The sequence below is a fragment of the Pelodiscus sinensis genome, chromosome 5 (genome assembly GCF_049634645.1).
Source record: "Pelodiscus sinensis isolate JC-2024 chromosome 5, ASM4963464v1, whole genome shotgun sequence".
Lineage (NCBI taxonomy): Eukaryota > Metazoa > Chordata > Testudines > Trionychidae > Pelodiscus > Pelodiscus sinensis.
The window spans coordinates 36,822,031-36,848,104 of NC_134715.1; the positions used below are offsets into that span (position 1 = coordinate 36,822,031).

Genomic DNA, 26,074 nt, shown 5'->3' on the forward strand with positions numbered 1-26,074 from the left:
TCTGAAACAAGGACTCCCTCTGAAAGTGTGATTACATTATATGTCATAACATACCTCCAGTCGCTGCACATGCCACATAGGTGACCCAACAATAACTGCCAGCAACCAAACTATTCCTGTAAACAAATAAACATCTCTTTAATGCTCAGCAGCACTAGGAACGTCACACAAATTCATTTTACTTTTAACTGCTTCAATTAGCAAAACACAGTGATGTGGAATTTCATGTTGCAAACTAAACTCTAAATTTACAGTCAAGTTTGATAGTCAACATTTGTGGACAATTGACTTATTGTAGATATGAAAAATAGCAACACTTTTCATCTAGCCCCTTCAGCAGGTGTTTCCTTCCCAAGTGTCTCAGAAGCTTTCATTCTAAAGGGCAGCTACATTTGATTCCCAGACAACATCTGCCCTGTGAAAAGCAAGATCAACATTGCCATATGTTCTCTTTGCTTACAGATATGAACAATGAGTACAGCCTTGGCAACTGGTGTCTCTCTTCAGCAGTACTCTTATATTTTGAGCATCTCTTGCAAAATAACTGTAACAAGGTTATCGAAATCCGAGACAAAACCTATTCAAACGTAAACTATTTTGGACTAGAAACCAAGGCTTACCCAATTACTCACAAAGAGGATAGCAGCAGGGGTGGTTACTTCAATTTACATTAGTTTGTGAACATCCCCCCCCCCCAATCAGGCTTTTTTGTGGCAGGCAAATTTACAATTTACACCATCCACAACTTTTTCAAAGGAAACAGAGGTGAGGACAGTGTTTCTGGGCCACTTCATAGAATATGGCAAGAGTTATCAGTAATTCGCAACTTCTATACCCTTGCATGGAGCAATAGCTTCTCTTTTCTCTTCAACTCTCTCACGCCTGTTACATCCAATAGAATCAATAGACAACGTGTGTTGTATGACAAATAAGAACAGCCATACTGAGTCATACCAAAAGTCCATCTAGCCCAGTGTCCTACCTCAGATAGTAAAGCCAGGTTCCCTGGAAGGAATGAACAGAACAGGTGATCATCAAATGATCGGAGCTGCCTGTGATCTTACCCAGCATTGTGAAAGCTCTTCTGTTGGTGTACTGCCATTTCATTTTTAATGGATGCACAATTCCCTGATGTCTTTCCACAGCAATGCAGGTCATCGTCAGAATCTCAGCAACAATTGCAGCAGATTGAACAAACGGTACCATTTTGCAAGCAAAGGCACCTGTGGAGCATGTAACCATGGTGATTAAGAAAAACAAGCAGCCCAGGTAGTTAGTAAAGTGATATTAAGAACAAACTAATTAACTTCCTTGGTATATTTATTTCAAAACCTTGACTTCTAGGAAGTTCCTTTCAAGTATGTGTTACACATGGTTCCTTGCACTCCCATAATATTCAGAGCTATTTGAGATTTTTATCTTTAAATTGCATGAAAAAGAAGAAAGACCTTCTCTGTCCTCTTGCCCAACTCCATAATAACCTAAGATTCTTCCTAAGTGTTTTATTAAGTTTTGTTCGATCTACTTTTAAATGTCCTAAGTTACATGATAGCTACAATATACATATCCCCTGGGAGGTTGTTTTGCAGTCTTATCTATCAGGCTATTTTTCCTGGTATTCATCTGATTTTTTTCTTTTCTTGATCATCTCATAACTTCTAATTATATCCCATTATTTTCCTCCCTCTGAGATGCTTACATCCTCCAAAATATGCATAGCCTTCAGTTGTCCTTTTAGGTACCATTTAGCCAAGCTGTTAGCTTTTCACTCTTAATAGGTCTCTCATAAATCAACACCTTAACTATTTTTTCACTTTTCTAATCTTATTTTATTAGCAAGGCCATCAGAATTGAATGTAGTATTCTAGTTACCAAAAGCTCACATGGACTTTCCTGAAACAAAAAACATTACATTATGCTTCTGTAAAGCTGGCCCTAAAGAATTGTACTTTGGTTTTTATTGCTGCTCTAATTAATTGTGAATACATATTAATTTGAAACCTGCTATTATTTAGTCATTCTGAATTGTTGATTTTTACTATCTCCGAAAATATAGTTATAGTTTGGATTATTCCTTCCCACATGTATTCCCTTATATTAACCTCTTCCCAAACTGAAACTTGTCATTGTCAGTCTAATACTTCTAATCCTGAGGTCATTGTCCTTAACTCTCCCTTCTTTGGAATAATTTGTAATCCCTTAAATAATTGCCATATTCTCTTTAGATCATTAATAAAAGTGGTAGGTTCTTTTGTTTTTGTTTTTGCAAACTGCATGCAGGTAAATCTGGGTACAGTCCCAATAAAGCCAAGAAAATTGCATGGGAGAAACTGAGAACTGTATTGCTTTCCCTGCATGTTTGACCAGCAGACTTACCCGGCGTTGCCCAGGTCCTTCAGGGCAGGGGGCTGGTGGTGTGCAGGAGAAGGGGGCAGAAGTCAGGGCAGGGCCCTAGGGATATGAGGGGAGTGCAGGAAAAAGGGGGCAAAGTACAAGAGTGAGGGTTGGGGGGTGAGAAGGGGCTCAGGGCACGAGGTCCCATGTGGCATGGGACCTTTTCTCTCCCTCCCTGTCCACCAGGGGCCTTTTCTCTCCTCCAGCGTGGTCCCTCACAACCTCCCCCAGCTGCCAGTTACATTTTCTTCCTTCTCCCCCCACCCCCGCCCAGTACAGCCTCCCTCCACACATCAGGGCCTTTTTCCTCTCTCACCCTGCATGCCTCTGGCCATCAGGGCCATTTTATCTCCCCTCTCCACAGTACATCTCTTCCCCACATCAGGGTGTTTTGTTCTCCCTCCCCGCCCCCCCAGTGCATCTCCTTCCCCACCTCCCAAAATGTTTTGTCTCTCCTTGTGTCTCACTCCCCTCCCCCACAGTCGCCAGGGGCATTTTATCTCCCCCGTCCCACTGTGCCTTGCCCCTGCCCTGGCTGCCAGGGTGGTTTTCTCTTGCTCCAGTGCACCTCACAGCTGCCAGGAAAATTTCTCTCCTCAAGTCCCCCACCTTGGCTGCCAGATGCCTTTTTTTCTGCTCCTCTCCCTCCCCCACAGCTGGCCCTTGGCACTGCAGCCATGGGCCAGAAAGGGGGGAAAGGGTTTGGGGCAGGAAGGCTACTTAGTCAGTCAGCTGGTGGAACCCACACACCTACTGAATGTGGTTCACTATCCCATATAGTGGCACTTAAACCACTTACAGAGAGAAAAGAATGAGTTTGCTCTACAGCCTTAGCTGAGAGAGATCTGGCTTTATAGTTCAAGCTGTAGAGACTCATGCACTAAGCTCCAGAGGCTGCAGATTCAGGTCTGCCAGTCAGTGTTATGCTGGGGGGCAAGATGGAGCCCCAACACTGCTGTCCACTCCTTTAGTGTACAGTTGCCCCCACTGGCCACTCTCATATCATGCGTCTCTGAGCAGCAGCCCATCCCTTTGCATGTTATGGGAAACAGTCCTTTCCATGGGCTTCCAGTTGACCTGGTACAACCAAACCGTGACCTTGTTTTTAAGATAGGAGAAGAGGAAACTACATAACAAATTTGGTGGCCCTGGCTGTTGTTACAGATTAGGAGCAATACTTGAACAAATGGACTCACAGACAGGCACACAGACAGACACTCTAAAATATATAGAGATTTGTTTCAGAATTAATTGTAAAAGAGTGTCTAAGTGCACATTACACAAACAATGATACACAGAAAACAAGGGAGGGGAGTGAGAAGAGAAATCAAACCAAGGTTCAGTCCTGCCCTCTGCTGTGCAAAGTGGTGATGGGAACAGGTATGGGGAACTTCCCCAAATGGTGTACAGCAGGGGTTCTAAAATTTTTTGACATGGGGACCAGTAAATCCATTCACGAGCTTAAGCAAATGATGAACATGCAAAAAAATTGTTTCTCGTCCTCCCAAAGCCCCCAGTGCCAGCTTTTAATACAGTCACCTACAGTATTCTTGTCAGCAAGTTAAGGGAATATGGATTGGATAAATGGGCTGTAAAATGGATAGAAAGCTGGCTAGACCAGGGTTTCCCAAACTTTTTACTTTAGTTGGAACCCCTTTTTTTTCAGTACTGTTTTCTATAGCCCAAAACTATAAATACATATAAAAAAAGAATGAAAAATGAATACATTTTCACTGTTTATTATTTATTCACAATAATAACAGTATGTAATATAAATCTTGATATAAAATACTGCCTAACTTATTACCTTAATTACAATTTAACCAGTAGAATTTTAACAGTTGTAAAGTTTATTTATAAGTGAATGAGTTGAATATAAGTCATTTATTATGTGTGCACTTATAGCTTTTAAATAACTAAAAAGAGAACTAATGTGAAGGATGATGTTGTTTTGCATCACATAGCAACTTTGTCAGGAGCAAAAGAAGAAAGTTTTATCCTCAAATCTGGTTCGACATTCAACCTATTTCTATATTTATTTTTGAGAAAATAGTTTCACACTTATATGTCGTGATGAAAGGCATTAAGAATTTGACTGCTTTCTCAGCTAAATGTGAATATTCATTTCTACAGCTCAACCAAAAATCAATCAAGGATTGTTTATCAAAGTTCTCTTTTAAGGCAGAGTCACAGGAAAGTTCAATTAATGAATCCAGTACTGATGCATTCAATTGTAATATTTCTTCATTTTCGGTGTCAACAGTAAACAGGTTCTTTATTGGCATCAATTGGAGGAAAATATTCATTTAAGCTTGATGTTAGCCCCAAGAGATGTTCTTGGATTGCTGCAGAAATCACATCTGAGATATAAGATTCAGCGTATTTCTCTTGTAATTCAGTTAAGTACAAAAAGATTTAAAAGCAACAAGGAGTCCTGTGGCACCTTATAGACTACAGATGTATAGACTGTTATAGACTAACAGATGTATTGGAGCATAAGCGTTAAAGATTTAAAGTTTTAAATTTTAAAAGATTTAAAGTTTCTCTTGTTAACTCACTGTGCCCATCAACAAAGTTTTTTAATCGTTGCCTGAACTTTTTTGTGAATTTTGAAAATATTAATTTTAGTACCTTGTAAATTCAAACTTAAGTCATTTAAAAGACAAAATATGTCACATAAGTAAGCCACAATTGTTAACCAATCAAATTCATGAAAACTGTCTTTAAATGTAAATATAACATATTTTGCCAATGGAGGGTGTTGCTCCAAGGACAATAAAACTTCATCCTTCATTTCAAAAAGTAGTTTCAAAATGTTTCCTTTCGACAGCCATCGAATCTCACAGTGTAAAAAGAGATGCTCATGTTCACTTCCTATTTCGTTGCACAAAGCAGTAAAGATTCTGGAATTCAAAGGATGAGATTTTATATAATTTATAAACGTCACACATTCTTGAAGAGTGGAACTCAAAAGTGATGGCATAGTTTTCACAGCAAATGCCTCTCTGTGAATACTACAGTGCACCCTTACACAGTCTGGCGCTACAGCTCGAATCCACAGGACAAGCCCAGTGCGAGACCCTGCCATTGCTCGAGCCTCATCATTGCTCGGTCCAACACATTTTTTCCAGGTAATATTGCTTTAAATAATAAAATCATCGATTATCTTAAAAATTTCAGCAGCCGTTGTACTTGTTGGAAGTGGTTTACAAAATAAGAGATCTTGAATGGAGCTTTCGTAATCATATCTAACAAAACACATCAAATTGGCAGCATCAGCTATATCAGTGCTTTCATCCACTTGTAATGCAAAAAACTGACTATTCTGTATTCAATGTATGAGAGTTTCCTCAGTATTTTTCACCATATCTTCAATTCTACGTTTCACTGTACTGCTGGATAAAGACAGCGAACCCAACTGATTTCCTTTTTTTCCTGCAGGAAAATGCAGGAAGTTTTAACTTTTTGCCAACAGTATGTGGATAACCTGTCTCGGCTATTTGTTTTGAAACTTCATATGAAGCCAACACAAAGTTTTCATTTGAAGAGCACATAGAAAATGCAGTTTTCATGCTTTTTTTTAGCAAAAGATAATTCATTTCTTTTATTTATGGAAAAAATCTATGGGCTTACTTGCACATTCTGGATGTTTGCATTCCAAATGGCGTTTCAGTTTTGATGGTTTCATGCACTCACTGGATAGTTCTGCATGACCGATTATACATAATGGCAAGTGATTATTACTACCAACACTTATAAAACCAAATTTCAAATACTCGTAGGAACAATTGCGGGTCCAAGGAGTTTTTATCTTCTTATTCTCACTTCTATTAGGCTGCACATCATTCGAACATTTTTTTAGTTGTATTTCTAGTCACGTTCTTCAGCCATTTATCCATATTGAGGATGAAAAAAAGAGGGTATTTAATTGAAAATAAAGGAAGAAAACTTAAGCAGTTAATCTAAGAAGACGTGCACCTCGTCGCACTGTGCAGAAACAAGCCAAGGCTGCTGTGTCATGTGACAGGAAAACGAACAACACAGGCTTGGCCGCATGAAAACGCGCACGCTTCGGGGAGATGAAGTCCTTTCCCCGGGACCTACTGCCACCCTTGCCAAGTGGCCTGCAGTCCCCCGTCAGTATCCAAGCACTGTGCTACCCGTGCAGAGATCCTGCCCCTAGGCAAGGGCTGGCAGCTCTCAGCCCCTGCCTCCTGGAGGAGCCAGCAGGCGGCAGGAAGCAACTCACCCATCCCCGGAGACCACCGCCATCCAGCAACCCCAGCTGCATCCTCTGCCCTGCCCGACCCAAGGCTTGGGGGACCCAGCACCGCACAGGCAGTCTGGGAGCCCGGAACACCCAGCTGTATCCTCCACCCAGCCTGGGCTAAGGCTTGGGGGACCTGGCGCCACATGGGCACTCTGGGAGCCCGGAACACCCTGGTAGCCACTCTGAAGCCCGGTATTTTTTCCCCACGGACTGGTACTGGGCCGCGGCCCATAGTTTGGGAAACACTGGCATACAGTAAGGAGCAAGGATGGAAGCCTAGTATAAGCACACACCTGTGCACCATGTGCTCCCTATTGCTTACTGATTTCAATTGGCTCAAATTCCTGTGAGCTCAATGCTGGAGGATTAAGCTCCAAAGGCATGTGGGTCAAGAGTTCAGGTACATGGCTGAATCTTCAAAGGTTATGAGCACTTAACTCCCACTGTGGCCAGATGGGCAATACATATGAAGTCCTACTCAAGAGTAGCGAAACCAACCTCACAGGACAATACTCAGCTATCCTCATGCAGTCTTAACCTGGCCAGCCAGAACCACATGGAAGACAATCTACCAGGCTGCATCTGTACCTTCCATTGCTCTGCTGGCCAGGGAATGATTTGAACTACTAGGTATTTGATTGAATGGTCACAAGCAGCAGGGTAAGACCCCTGACACACAGAAAAACAACCTGGTGACAACCATGACTCATGAGTCATAATAAAATAACAACCACTTCTTCATACGCTTCCATGAATGAATGCAGCAAATCCTTAAGCAAAATGCAGGACAATGTAGCACTTTAAAGACTAACAAGATGGTTTATTAGATGATGAGCTTTCGTGGGCCAGACCCACTTCCTCAGATCAAATAGTGGAAGAAAATAGTCACGACCATATATACCAAAGGATACAATTAAAAAAAATGAACACATATGAAAAGGACAAATCACATTTCAGAACAGGAGGAGGATGCAGGGGGCGGGGAGGGGGGAAGGAATGGTATTAGAGGTGATAATTGGGGAAGCTATCTTGGTAATGGGTAAGATAGCTTGAGTGTTTGTTGAGTCCTTTTTGGAGAGTGTCGAATTTTAACATGAATGACAGTTCAGAGGATTCCCTTTCAAGTGCAGATGTAAAAGGTAGCTTCCCCAATTATCACCTCTAATACCATTAACTCACAAACATCCCACTCTCCCCACCTCTAATATAATCAATTCACAGACACTTACCTCCCCCCCCCCCCCCGCATCCGCCTCCTGTTCTGAAATGTGATTTGTCCTTTTCATATGTGTTCATTTTTTTTAATTGTATCCTTTGGTATATATGGTTGTGACTATTTTCTTCCACTATTTGATCTGAGGAAGTGGGTCTGGCCCACGAAAGCTCATCATCTAATAAACCATCTTGTTAGTCTTTAAAGTGCTACATTGTCCTGCATTTTGCTTCAGCTACCCCAGACTAACACGGCTACATTTCTATCACAAATCCTTAATGAGATAGATACAATAGCTTACTAAACAATATATCTGTATGCCCAGATTAGCACAGGAGATAACATGCACTCATGTCATTGGATTATGTCTGCTCTGCACAGTTGGTGTCTTTATCTCACAAGTACACTAATAAAAACCACCACCACCACATTGCAGTTGCTAAATGAAAAAATAAGCAGATATTGGTTGTCTTTGAAAAGATCAGCATCTTTTTGGCAGTAAGCTGAAGGTAAAATGATATGGGGCTGATTCAAAGCCCAATGAATCAAAGGGAATCTTTCCATTCACTTCAATGGGCTTTTTAGATCAGGCTACCAAAGAGTGGTGGGAGGGGAAGCATACATGGGTAAAGCAAGTAGTAATTCCATTCAAGCCAGTGGAGTTAACACTTGTGTGTTACTAATTCTCAACAGAAAAGTCCAAATTTTCCTGAGTATTTCAGTTGCAGCAAAACCAAAAACCTTTCATAGGGCTCCTCAGAGTCTGTGAAATAGATTTAAGGCATACGATAGGTACCATTCAAATCATACAATTTTTAATAATCCACTTGAACAAACATTATACTCAGGATTTCTAGAGATCAGTGTGCTGTATTTTCTAAGGTAATACAGGGAAAATGTAATATTAGTAACAAGAATGATTTTTAGTGATACTGTAAACCAGGGTTATTCGACTTTGGAAGCCCCAGGGACCACACGCTAAGAGCTGCAACTAAAGTGCGGTTGCATATACTTGCAAATACATATGCAAATAGTTTCTTTCACACTGATGGGCATGAACACAAAGATTAAGGCAAGACTATACAACACACAGGCCCCATTTAAGTCAGTTCTGCTGTTATTAATAAATTACAATATTTACCCAATTTCCATCTATATGACAGCACTTTTAATGAACAATGATAGTCCAGGAATTTATCTACTAAAACACGTTATAAACAGAAGACCATTATACTGACTACTACTTTGTTTTGGTTCCCACTTGCAGGCCGTGTGTTGAGCCCCGCGTAAACCCAAACTGTGCCACAGGCTGCAAACAAATGGGCTACAGGCTGCATGTGGCCTGCATGTTGAGTAGCCCCTGCTGTAAACACTCTACTGGAAGTTTCATGTTTATTTGACTTCCAGTCCAACCCAGCCAAGAGTGTCATTGAGGTCATTGTCATCCAAGTCTGTTCCAACTACTCCCATCCCCTTTGGGGTTTACCTGCCTACAGACATTCCCAACATGCCTTATTAGGAGAAGGCACCCCCAGGCCTGCCAGTGGTAGGGGCCAGAGCTCTGGATCCTTTCAGTCACTGCTGGAGCGTCATGCTGAATGCTTCAGGCAGCTCTGAGGACTGAAGAGGGGGTGGCAATGTGTCCTGGGCAGCCCCGGGGGCTGGCTGTTCCAGCCATGCCTCTTCTGCCCAAGGTCCCACCCTTCTCGGAACACAGAGCTGGGCCCCCCACCACCTTGCCCAGGGGCCTACAGAGGCTGTCAGAGCCGCTGTGCACCTCTGTCCATGCCCCTTGAACCGAGACCTGGAGTAGAGAATGAGGCTCCAGAAACTCCTGACCGTTTGGTACCTCTCCTTAGGATCAGGAATCAGGGCCTGCAGCAGAGCTAGCCTCCAGGCCAGCTTCATCAGTACAGCAGGCCGAATAGCTGGAGGGGCTCAATGCTTGTGCTGACTGACCACTGTGCCTGCTCCTGGCTCCTGCTGCTCCCCCTTGTACCCAACCTTTGCTCTGCCCTGCCTCAAGTCCTTGCTTGCTTTCATCCTTTTCTCCCAGTTTGTCCGTCAGCCCTGGCTTCTTATTATGGACTCAGAAATGACCCATGGCTCTGATAGCCAGTTCCCGTCATCTGGTTTGACCCTTGCTGTTCGTATCTGGCTTGACTCTTGGCTCCCAGCTTCCATCTACTGATTCTGGCTCTGACCCTAGGCCTTGGTGCCTGCTCTGACCACTAGGCAAGACTGCCCTCATATTGGTCACCGACATTACAGATAATGGAGTTGTCTCTTTGGGACCTCCTGCATGAGATTACTGAACCATCAGTTCATAAGGCAAGTAATTTCATTAAAAACAAGACTTAAAAAAATCTGGAGAGAAAATAGTGGTCACAGAAAACAACCTCTCTAGACTGATACTTCTTATGAGCTAAACTAAATAAGGAATCTCCACTGTTCTACAGAAACTTGAAACAAAAGACTTAAGCCCTCTTCTGAATTTAATTTGCATACTAAGTTAATTGGAATGGGCAACAGATGATTGGAATCACATGGCACACTTTTTGATTACCAGAGTGGTCAGAAGTGTATCAAAAGCCTCTCTCACTCTTGTTATTAAGAAAAAATTTAGGTCAAGTTTCCATAACAAGTTCTTTAAAAAACTGAACTATTCCAGACCAGGTGATCATCCTGGCCAATGGCTCTGCCAGTATCAATATTTCTTTTGTATTAATGTTATTGTATTGCATTAGGGCTGGCCTCCTTATTGTTATGTATTGAATTTTTAAGTGAGGCTCCTGTATAAAAGGTGCCACACTTGTCTCCTTTTGAAATTGAGTGTTCTTGTGCGCCATTTGGGAGATTATATAGCATCTCATTTTGTGCGTTGGCTTTTCTAATTTTGTCTTGCATACTTGTGGTATTTGTTAATAATCATTCTTTGTTATTTGGCCTAGTTTCCACTTCTTGTAGGACACCTCAATTTTTTTAGATCATTGAAAAGCCCCTGGTTAATTCAGCATGGTCTCTTGCCATATTTCCTATCTTTCCTACACAGTGAAATAGTAAGTTGCAAAATGTGTACTCTTAATGTCTCCTTGAAAAACTGCCAACCCTCTTCAATTGCTTTTCCTCTTAGACTGCTTCCCATGGGATCTTACCTACCAATTCCCTGAGTTTGCCAGCGTCTGCCTTCTTGAAATCCACTATCTTTATTTTATTGTGTTGCCTCCTAACATTCTTTAAAATCATGAACTCTTATTTTATGATCACTTTCACTCAAGTCCCCTAAACTTTCAAGTTCTCAACCAGTCCCTCCCTTTTGGTCAAAATCAAATCTAGAACAGCTAGTAGCTTTCTCCACCTTCTGAAATAAAAATTGTTTCCAGTACATTCCAAGAACATGTTGGACAGTCTGGGTCTTTCTGTGTTATTTTCACAAAATATGTCTGGGTCATTCAAGTCCCCCAACACCACCAAGAGCTGTGCTGTGGATTATTTTGTCAGTTCTAAAAAAGCCTCATCCACTTCTTCATGGTTAGGTGGTCCGTAATAGACACCTAGCATGACATCATTCTTGATTTTACCCCTTTCATCCTTACCCAGAAACTTTCAACAAATCAGTTCACTATTTCCATCTTTACTGCAGTCCAAGTGTACATTTTTAATATGTAAGGCAACATATAAGAACATAAGAATGACCATACTGGGTCAGACCAAAGGTCCATCTAGGCCCAGTATCCTGTCTGCCAACAGCAGCCAACAATAGATGCCCCAGAGGGAGGAAACACAACAGGTAATCATCACATGATCCCTCTCTTGTCATCCATCTCCAGACAACAGAGGCTAGGGACATCATTCCTACCCATCCTGGCTAATAGCCATTGATGGACCTAACCTCCATGAATCTATCTAGCTCTTTTTTGAACCCTGTTAAAGTCCTAGTCTTCACCACATCCTCTGGCAAGGAATTCCAGAGGTTGATTGTGTGCTGAGTGAAGAAAAACTTCCTTTTGTTTGTTTTAAACCTACCTGCTGCCTATTAATTTCATTTAGTGACCCCTAGTTCTTATATTGTGGGAATAAGTAAATAACTTTTCCTTATTCACTTTTTCCATACCCAGTCATGATTTTATAGACCTCTATCATATCCCCTCTTAGTCTCCTCTTTTCTAAGCTGAAAAGTCCATGTCTTTTTAATCTCTCTTATGGGACCCATTCCAAACCCTTAATCATTTGTATTGCCCTTTTCTGAACCTTTTCCAGTGCCAAACACCTCCTCCATTTTCCTCCTGCCTGTCCTTCCTGAGCAAGTTGCACCTTTCTATGCCAATATTCCAGCCATGCATATTTTCCACGAAGTCTCTGTGATGTCAACTGTGTCATCTTCTGGAATATACAAAATGCTCAGAATGGAAGGGCTTGGCCCAAAACCCTATTTTTCAACTGACATGAATATCAAACAGGGAGCATGCACTCACATCAGAGACTAAGCGCCAGCATGGAGAAAGCCAATAACAGCACTGGGGTCCACACAGAAAAAGCAATTTGGTCCATAGATTCTAGTGTACAAGATAGACACCTTCCTAAAGAACCTTACTTTTCTCCAGGGCAGCAGGTATTCAACACAGCTTTGTCACACCTTTTCAAATCACTAAGTGGTTTTAAAAAGTGAATTAAAAAAAACTTGAGAACATTAAAAGACCATCTAACAAGCCTGAATTTCCGTTCTTGGCTTCCTCTTATTCAGCTGGCTTTTGAAAGAAAGGAAAAAACACATATTTGCCAATAAAACATAGATGTTCTCTTTTGTTCCAGTAATCTTTTATAATTTATACCATCCACCCACTCAGCTTGTCTGCCTTACAGCAGTTTGAATCCTTCTACTGATGTACATCCCACACTCTTTACAGAATTCAGCACTCCAAGGTTGGCCTGGATAAACACAATAGAGGGAGATAAATACATTGTTTTTAACCATGGAGCGTCTCTCCGCTGGTCAGTTTACAGGGAGAACTTTCCACAGCTTAGTTTAAGGGGAACAGTCACCAGACCCATGTTCACTTCAACCAGAGGGCTGAGAACAAACAACTAATGCTCAGGCCCAGTGAAAAGGGGGAGTTAGCAGAGACCTGATATCCACTCCCTGAGTCAGCTCTGCCCAACCCATGGGAGGGCAGCTTTAAGTGATACTACTGACAGAAGACTATGTGCAGAGAATCACTTCCTTCTCTCTCTCTCCCATGCCTCCCCTTATTTGACACCCCTCCATTGCTTTCATGCTGGGATGGGGGGAGAAAGGGAAGCACAGCTCCCACAGAGAAAGCAGCCATGGGGGAGTGGGCATAAGTGGCAGCAAAATCACTGCCACTAGCTTTATACCAGCTTTCCTACAGAAGGGGCCTCACGAGGGAGTTTTTCCAGCTCATTAAAGTTCACTTTGTGCTGTACAAGCAGATTGAGAGGACTGAAGAGCATGGCTGTCCCTCTGTCTCTGGCAAAAAGCATATTCCTCTGATATCACAAAGCAGACATTTTCTAGGGTACTCATGCCTCCTGAGTCTACCATTCACCCGGCCAGAGAAGAGAGAGAAAGAATGCTTCCTCCTTCTAGAGTCCCCTAAGCTGTCCCTTTATTCTCTCTACACAACTGCCTTGATATTAGGTGGGAATCTTCTTAGAGCAGAACCTCTCTTTGGTGGCAATTAAATCACTCCCTGACTGACCTAAGGCATTTCCTCTCCCTTATTGCAGTATCACTGGGCTACTTCCTATTTTGTCTCTCCCTGACAGTAACTGGAATCACCCTCTCTCTGCAGCCTTCCTCAACTTTATAGAGGACCTTCCTGTTCCTAGCCAGCAGCACTAGCTCCTTAGTTTACCTTCATTACTCTCTGGTTTCCCTTTCATGTGAGGACTAGGTGGTTAATTGGCTCCCCTAGCCATCGTAACCCCTTCAGGTCTTGTATGTGGGATGTACATCTCAGCCTAGCTGGCCAAGAAGAAGTGGGTTGCTACAACTCTTTGGGAGCTCGCTACTCCAGACTGCTCAGGGTACACAGCTAACTAGTTCAGTGTTGGAAAGTCAGCTGTAGGCAAGAGGGTAGCAGGGGTTTCTGGGGCAATCAGACGTGTGATTTACCTGCAGGTGTCAGGCACAAATAAAATACCCTCGAAGTAAAAGATGCTTTTTGGAAGAATGGGATTTCCACACTGCACCAGGAATATTGATGGGACACATGGGCTCATTCTTTGCCCTCCTCTAGCAGCATCTGAGTATATTAAACTGCTAAGGGACCAGCCAATATGATGTAGGCTCTAGGAACACAGAGGCTGATTTGTGGATGTCAATGTGAGTTATACTCAAAAATTTTATAATTTGTGATGATTGAGAATCTACATACATGGACAGGCAGGGACAACCTGCCACCAAATGACATTGTCATACTTGGAACTACTGTCCCCAGCGTTATTCTGGCATACCCACATTTGCCTTGGCTTCTGAAACCACGTCCTGGCCTCCCAGGGTCTTGCAAAAGAAGGCTTAATTACACCCACTGCGGGCGCTGAATGTGCATTTGGCAGCTTGAAATCCCACCGGCACTGTCTGCAGACCAATGTGGATTCCAGAATCCTCGATTCTCTCTGCATTATTGTGGCCTGCTGTGTTCTTTGCAATGTTTGGGAAGCCACAGGTGAGCCCTTTGTCCCTCCAGTAGATTTATTAGAGTTATTAATTGCTAAACTGATACACTCGACTAGAAAGGGTAACTATCAATCACAGCTTCGGTAGGATGCATCCAGACAGCATGAATCAGGGATGCTCTGTGCACATACATTGTATGGGCTAAGGGAAGGAGATTATATTTATGCAAGTGCTTTTACAACATTTATAGTAAATGAGATACAGCAATGCAATGAAATGGGGGTGGGTGGGAAGTTGATTGCCCTGCATTGTACTTACGGATGACATGGCTGATTAAGAATGGGTGGGAAAGGGGTTGATTTGACAAGGCTGATTATGAAGTGTGGGATGGTTGATTGCCATGCACTGTACTTATGGACAACATGACTGATTATGAATTGGGGAGGCTGGTGAGTAGCAAGACCTGTGGATTTACAATATGGATTGATACAGAGAAAAATAATTTCTAGATATGTTTGAATAGAACTTCCCAGTTGTCCTTTATCACATGTTTATCTTTATTATTTGAAATACACATTATACCAGGAGTAGGCAAAATACAGCCTGTGGCTAAGCAGGAGCCTCAGCCAGGCCCCCTGCCTTCCCTGCCCCCACACAGCATTCAGAGCAGCTGGCTTGCAGGGGCCATGTGTGCTGATCTGAATGCTGTGAGTCTGCGGGGAGGAGAAAAGGGGCTTCTCTTGCTGCCCCAGCACAATCTCACTGCTCCCATTGGAGCATGAAGTACCCCTTCCTTCCCCCCAGCTCACAGTGTTCAGAGCAGCACACATGGTACCTGCAGCCAAATGCTCTGAGCACATGTGTGGGTGGGACAGGCAGGAAGCCTAGCTTAGAAACCTGCTGAGCTGCTGGCTGGGAGCTGTCTCTAGCACTCCAAATGCTCCCTCCCCTAATTCTTTGCCCCCTTTTGCATCCCTACCCCATGTAACCCAAACCTTCTGCACCCTACTCTTGCACCCATAATCCCCTCCCAGATGCTGTATCACTTTCTACACTCCTGTATAAGGTCACAACCCCCCTCCTAGACCCTGCACCCTAATCCCCTACTCCTGGTCACAACATAAATCCCTGAACCCCGTCCCAGACACTGCACCCCCTTCTATACTCCTCCTCCAGATCATAATACTCTCCTGCACCTGTACCCCTTCCCAGAGCCTGCACCCCAACACCCAGCCAGGTCACAACCCAAACCCCTGCCCCCGGTCATAACTCCCACCCAGACCCCGCACACCCTTCTCCTATACCCTTCCAGGTCAGAATCCTCTCCTACACTCAAATCCCGCCTGAACCGTCACCCCCTCTGGCATTCCAGTCCCCTGCCCCATGTCACAACCTCACTCCCAGATCTCATACACCCTCCTGCATCCCACTCTTCTACCCCAAGCTCCCTTCTGAACCCAGCCTTCATCCCAGACCCTGCACCTCCTCCATTAATAGCATGGAAGAGTATGGCCCTTGACCACTTACCAAATTCTTAGAATGCCACCCAATCAAAAGTTATTGTCTACCCCTGCATTATACAATTGGATGCTATTATAGTATTAAACATTCTTAAAAAATTCCCCAGGCAAGCCAGCTACCATTAGCACACTCATATGCAAATAATAAACTAACCACAAAATTATTAATAAAGCAAAGAGCATTAACCAAACACTGAATTGTGCAAACTGTGACTATAACGCCAACAAGTCAATCCCTTCACATCACCTGTCCCTTGATAGACTCCACCTCACACTTCTTTGCCCTTTCTTCTACCTACAGGGTTCACTTAGTGTCATTGCATGGGGGGTGGAGAAGCCTGCTGTGAGTCTGCACAAGGATGGAGGATTGCACAGGGTAGATTTACCTTGTCCAGCTGCTAAGTCCCATTTGCACAACCTGAACTATGGAATTAATTGCCCAAAGTATTCCTGATCTGCAGCACATGACATTGTAGCCAAGCCATGATGCAGATGCAGCGGGAGCCTTTATTCTTGTGGCCATGAACCTGAACAGTCTCTCAAACAGGTCTTTCTACTGCACTCCATCTTCTGCTGCTGCTGCTGTCATTTCTGCTCCAGAAACTGTCCCACAAGTCTCTCCTGGAATTCTTCAATTCTGTCCTCTTGCTCTATAGCCATCCTATGCCTTTCCACTTGCTGTGAATCCCTCTCCCTCTGATATTACACTTGTTTGCTGGGCCTGCCCAGTATGTACACTGTAAGTTCATCACCCCAATACTGTTATTTGGACCACCTGCAATAGTTCTACATCCCAGGTACCAGCTGCAGTGCTCACAATGCTAAGGTAAACAATCAAGGAGCAGGAGAGGAAAAGGGATGAGCAAAGATCCAGGGGCCTAGTAACACAGACAGCAAACAGTGCATTATTGTTAAAGTCCTTTAACACAGGATCAGTGCCATCTGCAGGCACAAGTGTTTTTTGGAATCCAAAATCCAAAAAGTTATATTGTATAAAACTGAGTTGCAATATACCCTGAAAGGAATCCTTCAGTTTACAGAAGCTGCATAGACATGACTGAATTAAATCACAGTGAAAATAGTGTACCAACAATGGTGAGCTACATTTTTCAATTGCTTCTTGTTGAAAACCTTCAAATATATTTTGCCTTTGGGGGTGAGGGCATTGAGAAGCTTACCACCTTTGTCTTCTCCATTGTTTCTGGCATTCCATAATCTGGAAGATATCACAATTCTAGAGACTGCAGAATGGCAAAGCTGCACTGTGATGGGGTGGACAAGGCCCTACATCCCTGCTGGAGGCCTTTCTGCACTCTGCCCTGCAACAGGAGCAGAAAAGAGGTCCTCCAAGTAGAACAGAGTGGCAGCCTCTGTTGCAGCCAATCAGGGTGCAGCAAGATGATATAAAAAGCTGATAGACCAGTGCTTGGCAGTTCCTTCCTGGAGTTCAATCCAGGCAGACTAAAGAGCTGACTGGGAGAACATCAGCACTCTGGACAGCTCTCAGTAGGAGCTGGACTTCATACTTGGTCAGAACCAGGTCCTGTGGCTGAAGACTAGCCAAGAAGCCAATGGGAACCCTTGCAGAATCCTAGATAGAGGAACTTGACCACAAGGCCCTAGAGAAAAGGCCTGGATGGAGTGGCTTCCTGAGGAAGTGGCCCAGGGTCGTGACAGCAACCAATTACTCTGAGACTCAGCCGGTAACTGCTACTTATAGGGTCCCTGAGCTGTGATCCAGACGAGTGGGTAGGCCTGGGTCCCCATCCCACCCCAACCTCTATCAACCACACCAAGGCTATGTCTACACTGGTGGTTTCTTGCGCAAGAACCCGCAGAGTGTCCACATTGCCTGCCGCTCTTGCGCAAGAAGATTTACAGTAGGGTGTCAGAAGACAGAGCTTCTTGTGCAAGAACTACACTGTTTTCTAACAGATGTAAGCCCTCTTGTGCAGGAGCTCTTGAACAAGAAGGCAATGTGGATGTGCGGCAGGGGTTTCTTGTGCAAGAAAGCCCTACGGCTAAAATGGCCATCAGAGCTTTCTTGCGCAAGAGAGCGTCCATGCTGCCACGGATGCTCTTGCACAAAAACACATCTCTTGTGCAAAAGCACATGGCCATGTGGACCTGTTCTTGCGCAAGAGTTCTTGCACAAGAACCCTTGCGCAAGATATCCTTGTGCAAGAAGCCACCAGTGTAGCCACAGCCCAGGAGGTAAATGAAGAGGCCTGGTCCCAGGCCACATATTGGACACTTCATCTCCCACAGACAGTTCAGTAGAGAATATAAGACTCCCCTCAGCCACCGAAGAGCGCTCATTAGAAGCCCTTTACATGCACATAGCAAGCCAGCTAGAGTATGAAGACTTCAGACACATGGGGCATATCTACACAGCCAAATTAAGCTACGCAACTTCAGCTATATCAATTGCGTAGCTTAAGTTGAAACAGCTTATTTTGGCTTTTGGTGCTGTCTACACAGCAGCAAGTCTGAGAGAGCTCTCTTCCTCTGACTTCCCTTACCCTCATAAAATGAGGGTTACAGGCATTGGAGTTAAGAACTCCTCCAGCTCAACATTATTTTGACATTATGTCGAAATAACTTCTTGTAGTGTAGATGTGGACTACACCAGTTATTTTGAAATAACACTGCTGTGTAGATGTACCCAAGGTAACTGAGCAGCTTACATATAAATGGAGTGACCTGGAAAATATGCACTTACTCAAATTTTGAGTACCCATCTGGAGTGTCTATCATGGGAAATGTTTATTCCTGTTAACACTTGGCATTGTGCCAAAATTCATGGGACAACAGACAGGATGCTGTCCTGAATCCAGATGGATTACTACCTCCTTAAGGTTCCCAGTGCAGGTTGCTGTGAACTCATCTACATGCATACACCCATGATAATACAGACTCTCAAATTGCTACATAGGCATTCCCTGTTCTCTACCCAAAAAGACATTTTCTGGACTACATACTAATCCCCAGCTGTACTTTGGACATTGGTTCCATCACCTATGGACTACATCTTACCTCCCCCTGCCTCCCAGACAGTTTACCATTACCAAGCAACTCATTACATCATGGCATGGCTAATTTGGATAGCACAGCATACTAAAAGAAACAGGTGGTCTGCACTGGTCAGCTCTCTCCTTCTCCTGGGCAGTTCAGACATTAGAAGGCCATTGTCATGGTAAGAAATCAATATCCATCAGTTAGCTATTTGAAAAAGAATTACCATACAGCTCAGTTTAAAACACAAGATTAGTTTGGATTTACAACATGCAACAAGCTTATCTAACTACAAAGAGATTGTTAGTAAGTACAACTAGAAAGCATTAAAATCAGAAATGATTACAAGAGAAAGATAAAACGCTTTCTAGTAGCTGAACTTAAACCAAATTTGGCTCTTTACTACAGGATCCCAGCAACAGGGCTGACCAAATTATCAAAGTCCAAAGCTGATTCCTTTGTTGTGAGAGTGAGAAATTAATGCATTTTCACCAAGATTAGTTGTAGCAAGAGTTCTTGCCAATTGTGAGAACAGAGACATGGAGATTGATGGTGAAAGAGGTTCCAGGCTGTTTGTTAAAATGTGGATCAATTTGTTACTGTCTCCCTCTGTTGCCCAAGAATTGCCACTTGACTGCTGATTGCCAATCAGTTTTGATGACACCTGGCTAGAGGTGTCATCTTGCCCTCTGTCTTTGAAAAACAGGTTATCCTCCTCACCAGACTTTTCTGGTAAACACATTTCAGTCATAATCTCAGCATATGTTCATAACTTTATATGTAAGGTTGCTAGACACATTTTGCTATGATATTATTAATCAGCGAATTATAAGTTATACCTCAAAATGCATATTTTACACAAAGATCACAACAATAGTGTGTAAGGTACGAATACAGGTACATTTGGTAACAATGAATAGTCTTTGGGCAATGAGTGTGTAAGAATAATTCTCCATGCAGTGGTTAGGTACTCTCGTAGGGTTTGTCTACACTACAGGATAAGGTCAAATTAAGATATCTAACTTCAGCTATGTTGATTGTGTGGCTGAATTAGAGGTGCCTTAACTTGGCTTTTGGAGCTGCCCACACTGCAGGAAGTCGAAGGGAGCACACACTCCCTCTGACTTCCCTTATTCCTCTTGTAACCAGGACTACTGGCATCAACCAGAGTAGTATCCCCCCCCCCCTAGTTCAAATCAGCTGTCTTCTCTAGACTTGCTAATTCAAACCCTGGAAGATCAACTGTGGCAGCTTCGATCTTCTCTGTAGTGTAGACATATGTTAGGAAGTGAAAGACCCTGCTTTGCATCGGGGGGGAGGGGAGGAGGAGGGAGAGGTAGGGGAGAACTGATCCTGAGTCACTCACTTCCTGAGTTAATGCTCTAACGATTGGATTAAAAGCATAAGGGTTATTGTGCCTTTAAGGTCACTCTTGGCTTAGATGCCTAACTCCAGGAGAGGGCTCAGGACTCTGAATCCTGATTGCAGATACATATAATCTTCCAACTGGGAGTCTGGCACTGAGGCCCAGCTCCACAAAGACATTTAGGCTCCTTATTTCCAGGAGGGCAATCCTTTTGCAGGACACAGTTTAGGCCACAGTCTTCTTCTCAGCCCTTCTTACGGGCTAACTTAGGCAATTCTACTCAGAACTCTCACTTTTATTAATCCTATTCTTCAGCAAAGGTAGGTGTTGCAAAGAGTTGTAGCACTAGGTCACCCTTGTGAATCCCACTTACAAGGTCAACATTTGTAAATAAGTAGATCACATTTTTAAAAAGATATAGTTTGTGTGCAAATAAAGTAAAACAAGGGAAAACCAGCACTGCTATGTTAGAAGTACTGTGGCATATTTTAGATGCTTGAAGTTTGGCTTTCCATGTGTTTGTTTTCAAGTGCTGGAAGGCTAGCAAAAGAATCTTAATGGAAAGCATCCAGCGGAGGCTGATGCTTATGCGCAGCATGGAGTATCTTTTCTCACAAGAGATGATTGCACGTTGTTTAGGGAGTTATGACTAATGCCATTCAAGTCTTTTTCTGAGTTCATCAATTAACAGCTTTTGCAGTTTGTGCTTACCAATATAATACCAATCCTCTAGCTTCTCGCTGCAGACATGTAGTGATGCCAGTCCAATGCCTGCTTATATCCACATACTCATTAGCTGAGTTCCTTCTTAATTTGCAGTGTTACTGCAGAATCACAAATGGTTTGTTTATCCCAGGTTACTGTAAATGGTCTCTCATGTTTTCCATCTATATGTGGAATTTAGTTTATGTGCTTTGATGTGCACCACCCATAGAAACACTCGCTGCTGACTGTGGACACTCTTCTAATTAGCTGGGCAACATTTTAATCTCTCGTAGGTGGCTGCACAAGCACTAGCTTATCTATCCTCTCTCTACCACAGACACTTTTCCAACAGTGATTGCTTAAAACCCATAATGCCAGCAGGAATGCAGAGTGTATACAGCATGAACAGTTCAGCCAGCTTTCTGGAGATGGTTGTAGCTTTGATGCACACTGCAGTTCTTTTGCATCCAACTCTGATACACATATACAAAGGTGACCTCAAAGTTAATTTGGCAGTTTGTAGTCTAGGACACAATGAAGTTAAGGTAATCTGAAAAAAGGGTGAGGGGACAATGGCTTGCCTTATCTTTTGTTGGATCGTTTGCTTTTTATTGCTTTATGGTAGATAAAAGGCAACTAGAAAGATTTTCTTTTTAAAAAATCTGCTTATTTTTTACATTCTAGTATTCCAGACTGAAGGACTCTTAAAACAGTGACCATGCAAGACCCCAGAGTGAAACTAGAGCTACTAAAAAAGGGAAAGATTTTTAATTAGCTTGTTTTCAACTTTTTCTTTGTATCATTTTGACTTCACTTGGCTAATTAACCTTTTGTATAAGAAAAGGCTTTCTATGAGTAACAACATCCTTCCATTACTTTTTCTAATGCAAGAAGCAAGCAGGAAAAGTTGTGGGTTTTTCCTGGCCTTATTTACACACCACACAGAAACAAAAAGGGTCTAAAATACCCCTTTTTTAAAAAAATTTAGGCAGCATTTACTGCAGTAAAGTATATACTTACTGGGTAATAGGTTTACTAGCCCAACTTCTGTCTAAACTTTAAAGTTTTTCTTTCATCAACAGCAATTGGTGGCATAAAAATATCACCTCACCCCCAGCGTTCCCTGTAAGTTGCCAGGCATCACTGCTGCACAGGTGATTAATCAGCCCCACCCAGTCATAGAACCATAGAGCTGGAAAAGACCTTAGAAGGTCATCAAGTCCAGCCCCCTGCTCTAGGCAGGACCAATCCCAACTAAATCAACCCAGCCAGGGTTTTGTCAAGCCGAGACTTAAACACCTCTAGGGATGGAGACTCCACTACTTCCCTAGGTAACCCATTCCAGTGCTTCACCACTCTCCTAGTGAAATAGTTTTTCCTAATATCCAACCTGGACCTCTCCCACCACAGCTTGAGACCATTGCTCCTTGTTCTGCCATCTGTCACTACTGAGAACAGCCTCTCTCCATCCTCTTTGGAAGCTCCCTTCAGGAAGTTGAAGGCTGCTATCAAATCCCCCCTCACTCTTCTCTTCTGCAGACTAAACAGACCCAACTCCCTCAGCCTCTCCTCATAGGTCATATGCTCCAGCCCCCTAATCATTTTGGTTGCCCTCCGCTGGACCTTCTCCAATATGTCCACATCCTTTTTGTAGTGGGGGGTCCAGAACTGGACACAATACTCCAAATGTGGCCTCACCAGAGCCGAATAAAGGGGAATAATGACATCTCTGGATCTGCTGGCAATGTTCCTCTTAATGCAACCTAATATACCATTAGCCGTATTGACTACAAGGGCACACTGTTGACTCATAGCCAGCTTCTCATCCACTGTAACCCCCAGGTCCTTTTCTGCAGAACTGCTACTTAGCCATTCGGTCCCCAGCCTGTAACAATACTTGGGATTCGTCTGTCCCAAGTGCAGGACTCTGCACTTGTCTTTGTTGAACCTTATCAGATTTCTTGTGGCCCAATCCTCCAATTTGTCTAAGTCACTCTGGACCCTATCTCTGCCCTCAAGTGTATCTACCTCTCCCCCTACCTTAGTGTCATCTGCAAACTTGCCAAGGGTGTAATCCATCCCCTCATCCAGGTCATTAATAAAGATATTGAACAAAAACGGTCCTAGAACTGAACCTTGGGGCACTCTGCTAGAAACTGACCTCCATCCTGACATCGAGCCGTTGATCTCTACCCGCTGGGACCAGCCTTCTAGCCAGCTTTCTATCCATCTTACCGTCCATTTATCCAATCCACATTCCCTTAACTTGCTGGCAAGAATATTGTGGGAGACCGTATCAAAAGCCTTGCTAAATCCAAGGTATATCACATCCACTGACTTTCCCATGTCCACAGAGCCAGTTACCTCCTCATAGAAGCTAATCAGATTGTCAGGCACGACTTCCCCTGTGTGAATCCATGCTGGGCTATTCCTAATCACTTTCCTCTCTTCCAAGTGCCTTAAAATAGATTCCTTAAGGATCCTTTCCATGATTTTTCCAGAAACCGAGGTAAGACTGACCGGCCTATAGTTCCCTGGATCGTCCTTCTTCCCATTTTTGAAGATGGGCATTACATTTGCCTTTTTCTAATCACCTGGGATCTCTCCCGAGCTCCACGATTTTTCAAAGATAATGGCCAAAGGCTCCTCAATATAATGGCCAAAGGCTCCTCAATGACATTTGCCAACTCCTTCAGTACCCTCGGATGCATTAAGTCTGGACCCATGGATTTGTGTACTTTAGTTTTTCTAAATAGTTCCTAACCTGTCCATCTTCATCCCATCTTGCATCACTTAGTGCGTTAGTCTGGGAGCTGACCTTGTCCGTGAAGACAGAGGCAAAGAAAGCATTGAGTACTTCAGCTTTCCCCACATCATCTGTCACTAGGTTACCTCCTTCATCCATTAGGGGCCGCACACCCTCTCTGATCACCTTCTTCTTGTTAACATGCCTGTAGAAATCTTTCTTGTTATCCTTCACATCCTTTGCCAGTCGCAATTCCAATTGCGCTTTTGCCTTCCTGATAACTCCCCTGCATTCTCGAGCTATACATTTATACCCCTCCCTAGTCATCTGTCCAAGTTTCCACTTTTTGTAAGCTTCCTTTTTGTGCTTAAGTTCACCAAGGATTTCCCCTGTAAGCCAATCCCGTCTACTACCATGTTTGCCTCTCTTGCTATGCATTGGGATGGTTTCTTTTTGTGCGTTCAATAAGGCTTCTTTAAAATACTGCCAGCCATCCTGGGCTCCTTTCTCCTTCATGTTATCATCCCAGGGGATTCTGCCCATCAGGTGTCTGAGTGAGTCAAAATCTGCTTTTCTGAAGTCCAAGGTGTGAATTTTACTACTCTCTTTTCTTCCTTTGGTCAGGATCCTGAAATCTACCATCTCATGATCACTGCTTCCCAGGTTGTCACTCACCTCTGCTTCCCCTATTAGTTCCTCCCTGTTTGTGAGCAGAAGGTCAAGCTGCGCAAGGCCCCTGGTCGGATCCTTCAGCACTTGTACCAAGAAGTTATCACCAACATTCTCCAAAAACTTCCTGGATTGCCTGTGGACTGCCGTATTGGTTTCCCAACAGATGTCAGGATAATTAAAGTCCCCCACAAGAACCAGGGCCTGCAATCTGGAAGCTTCGCTCAGTTGTCCAAAGAAAGCCTCATCTACCTCATCCACCTGATTTGGTAGCCAGTAGTAGACACCAGCCACATCACACAGTCAGAAACTCAGGGCTCCATGCATGGAACTAAGTGACGGGGTGGAGGCTGATTAATCATCTGTCAAGCTGTGCTGCCCTGCAACTTACAGGGAGCATTGCTCACTCCTCATATCTTGGCAACACAACACAAGTACCAGTCAACAACACTCCAAGCATGCAAAAGCTTTGTAGGCAGGTTATAACAAAGGGCAGAGAGCCATTTCCTTTGCATCCCCTTCTCCCTACCCCCCCATTTCATAGGCCATCTTGTGTATATACCTTCAAAAAACCCTCTTCCTACCATGCTGCAGTTTTGCCTCAGCAAAAGGTAGAATTTGTCAGCCGGTTGTGGAGCTGCACCAATGCAAATCCACAGTGTAGAAAAAACTGCTACAAACTGCACCAGTTTTAAGCTGGACTAGAGCAAGTAGTGGTTGATAAGGGCTTTCCTGTTTACACCAGGAAGTTGCAACTGTGCAACTACATACCTAACCCCAATTCTCAATGTAGATAAGGCCTACATATTAAGAGTGCTACAGGATAAGCAAGAACTCAACTTGTTATCCCATGTGTTGCATAAATTGCAAGGTTTCGTCCCCTTGGAGGCTAGTCTGATTTACCCCAAGAAGAGAGTCACACTTTCAGGCTGGGTCCAACTCAAGTTTATTGGTTGCAACCACGGTACGGCTAAGGAACTCAATGTTCAAATCAGAGCCGACCCCCAACATCTCATATGCAGGGGTTTTTATAGGGTTAACATCCTTCCTGGTTTAGGTGCCTTAACATGATAGGTTACTTCATTTTTGACGTTTAGCATTCCTATAGGTCAGGTTAATTTTCCAAATGAGGTTAAATACAGTGCCTACTTGCTGAACAATGGGCAAGCCATACTTCCCTTTTTCCTTTCCTGCTTGAGCCGGTCACAAGTTTAAAGGATGTGGAATCTATCCATATCTCTACTTAACAGAAGACTGGTTTCACTTCCCCTCGTCTCCTTATTACAAGTTATTACCTGTGACAGGCCTTGACCTTTGTCATGTCTTACTCCTATACAAATAGCAAATATATCTAAGCATTAACAATGTATGTATATTGTACGTGCCCCTCATAGGGGAATCAATAGCTCCGGGGGATTTGATTTCCCTTTTACACATCAATTCCCCCCTCAAGAGGCTTTCTCTTTCTTATACCTCATCAGTTTCTTCTTTGGCTAATCTTTGGTAATGTACAAGCATTTCACGATTGACAGTAGT

At 43.4% G+C, this 26,074-nt stretch overlaps 1 protein-coding gene and 1 long non-coding RNA gene across 2 annotated transcripts in view; one reads left to right on the forward strand and one right to left on the reverse strand.

The window, feature by feature from the left end:
- The window catches only part of LOC142829573 (uncharacterized), a 50,023-nt gene extending 48,765 nt beyond the window's left edge, over positions 1-1,258 (forward strand). Inside the window, exon 4 of the long non-coding RNA XR_012904101.1 lies at positions 1,146-1,258. This is a non-coding gene — a long non-coding RNA (uncharacterized LOC142829573). The remainder of the gene's footprint in view (positions 1-1,145) is intronic.
- Positions 1-26,074, reverse strand: part of QRFPR (pyroglutamylated RFamide peptide receptor) — a 74,319-nt gene that overhangs the window by 10,711 nt on the left and 37,534 nt on the right. The window contains exons 2-3 of the mRNA XM_006125586.3: positions 1,065-1,223; positions 55-116 (exon numbers count right to left, since the gene is read on the reverse strand). Coding sequence (XP_006125648.1) covers positions 55-116; positions 1,065-1,223 — 221 coding nt within the window. The remainder of the gene's footprint in view (positions 1-54; positions 117-1,064; positions 1,224-26,074) is intronic.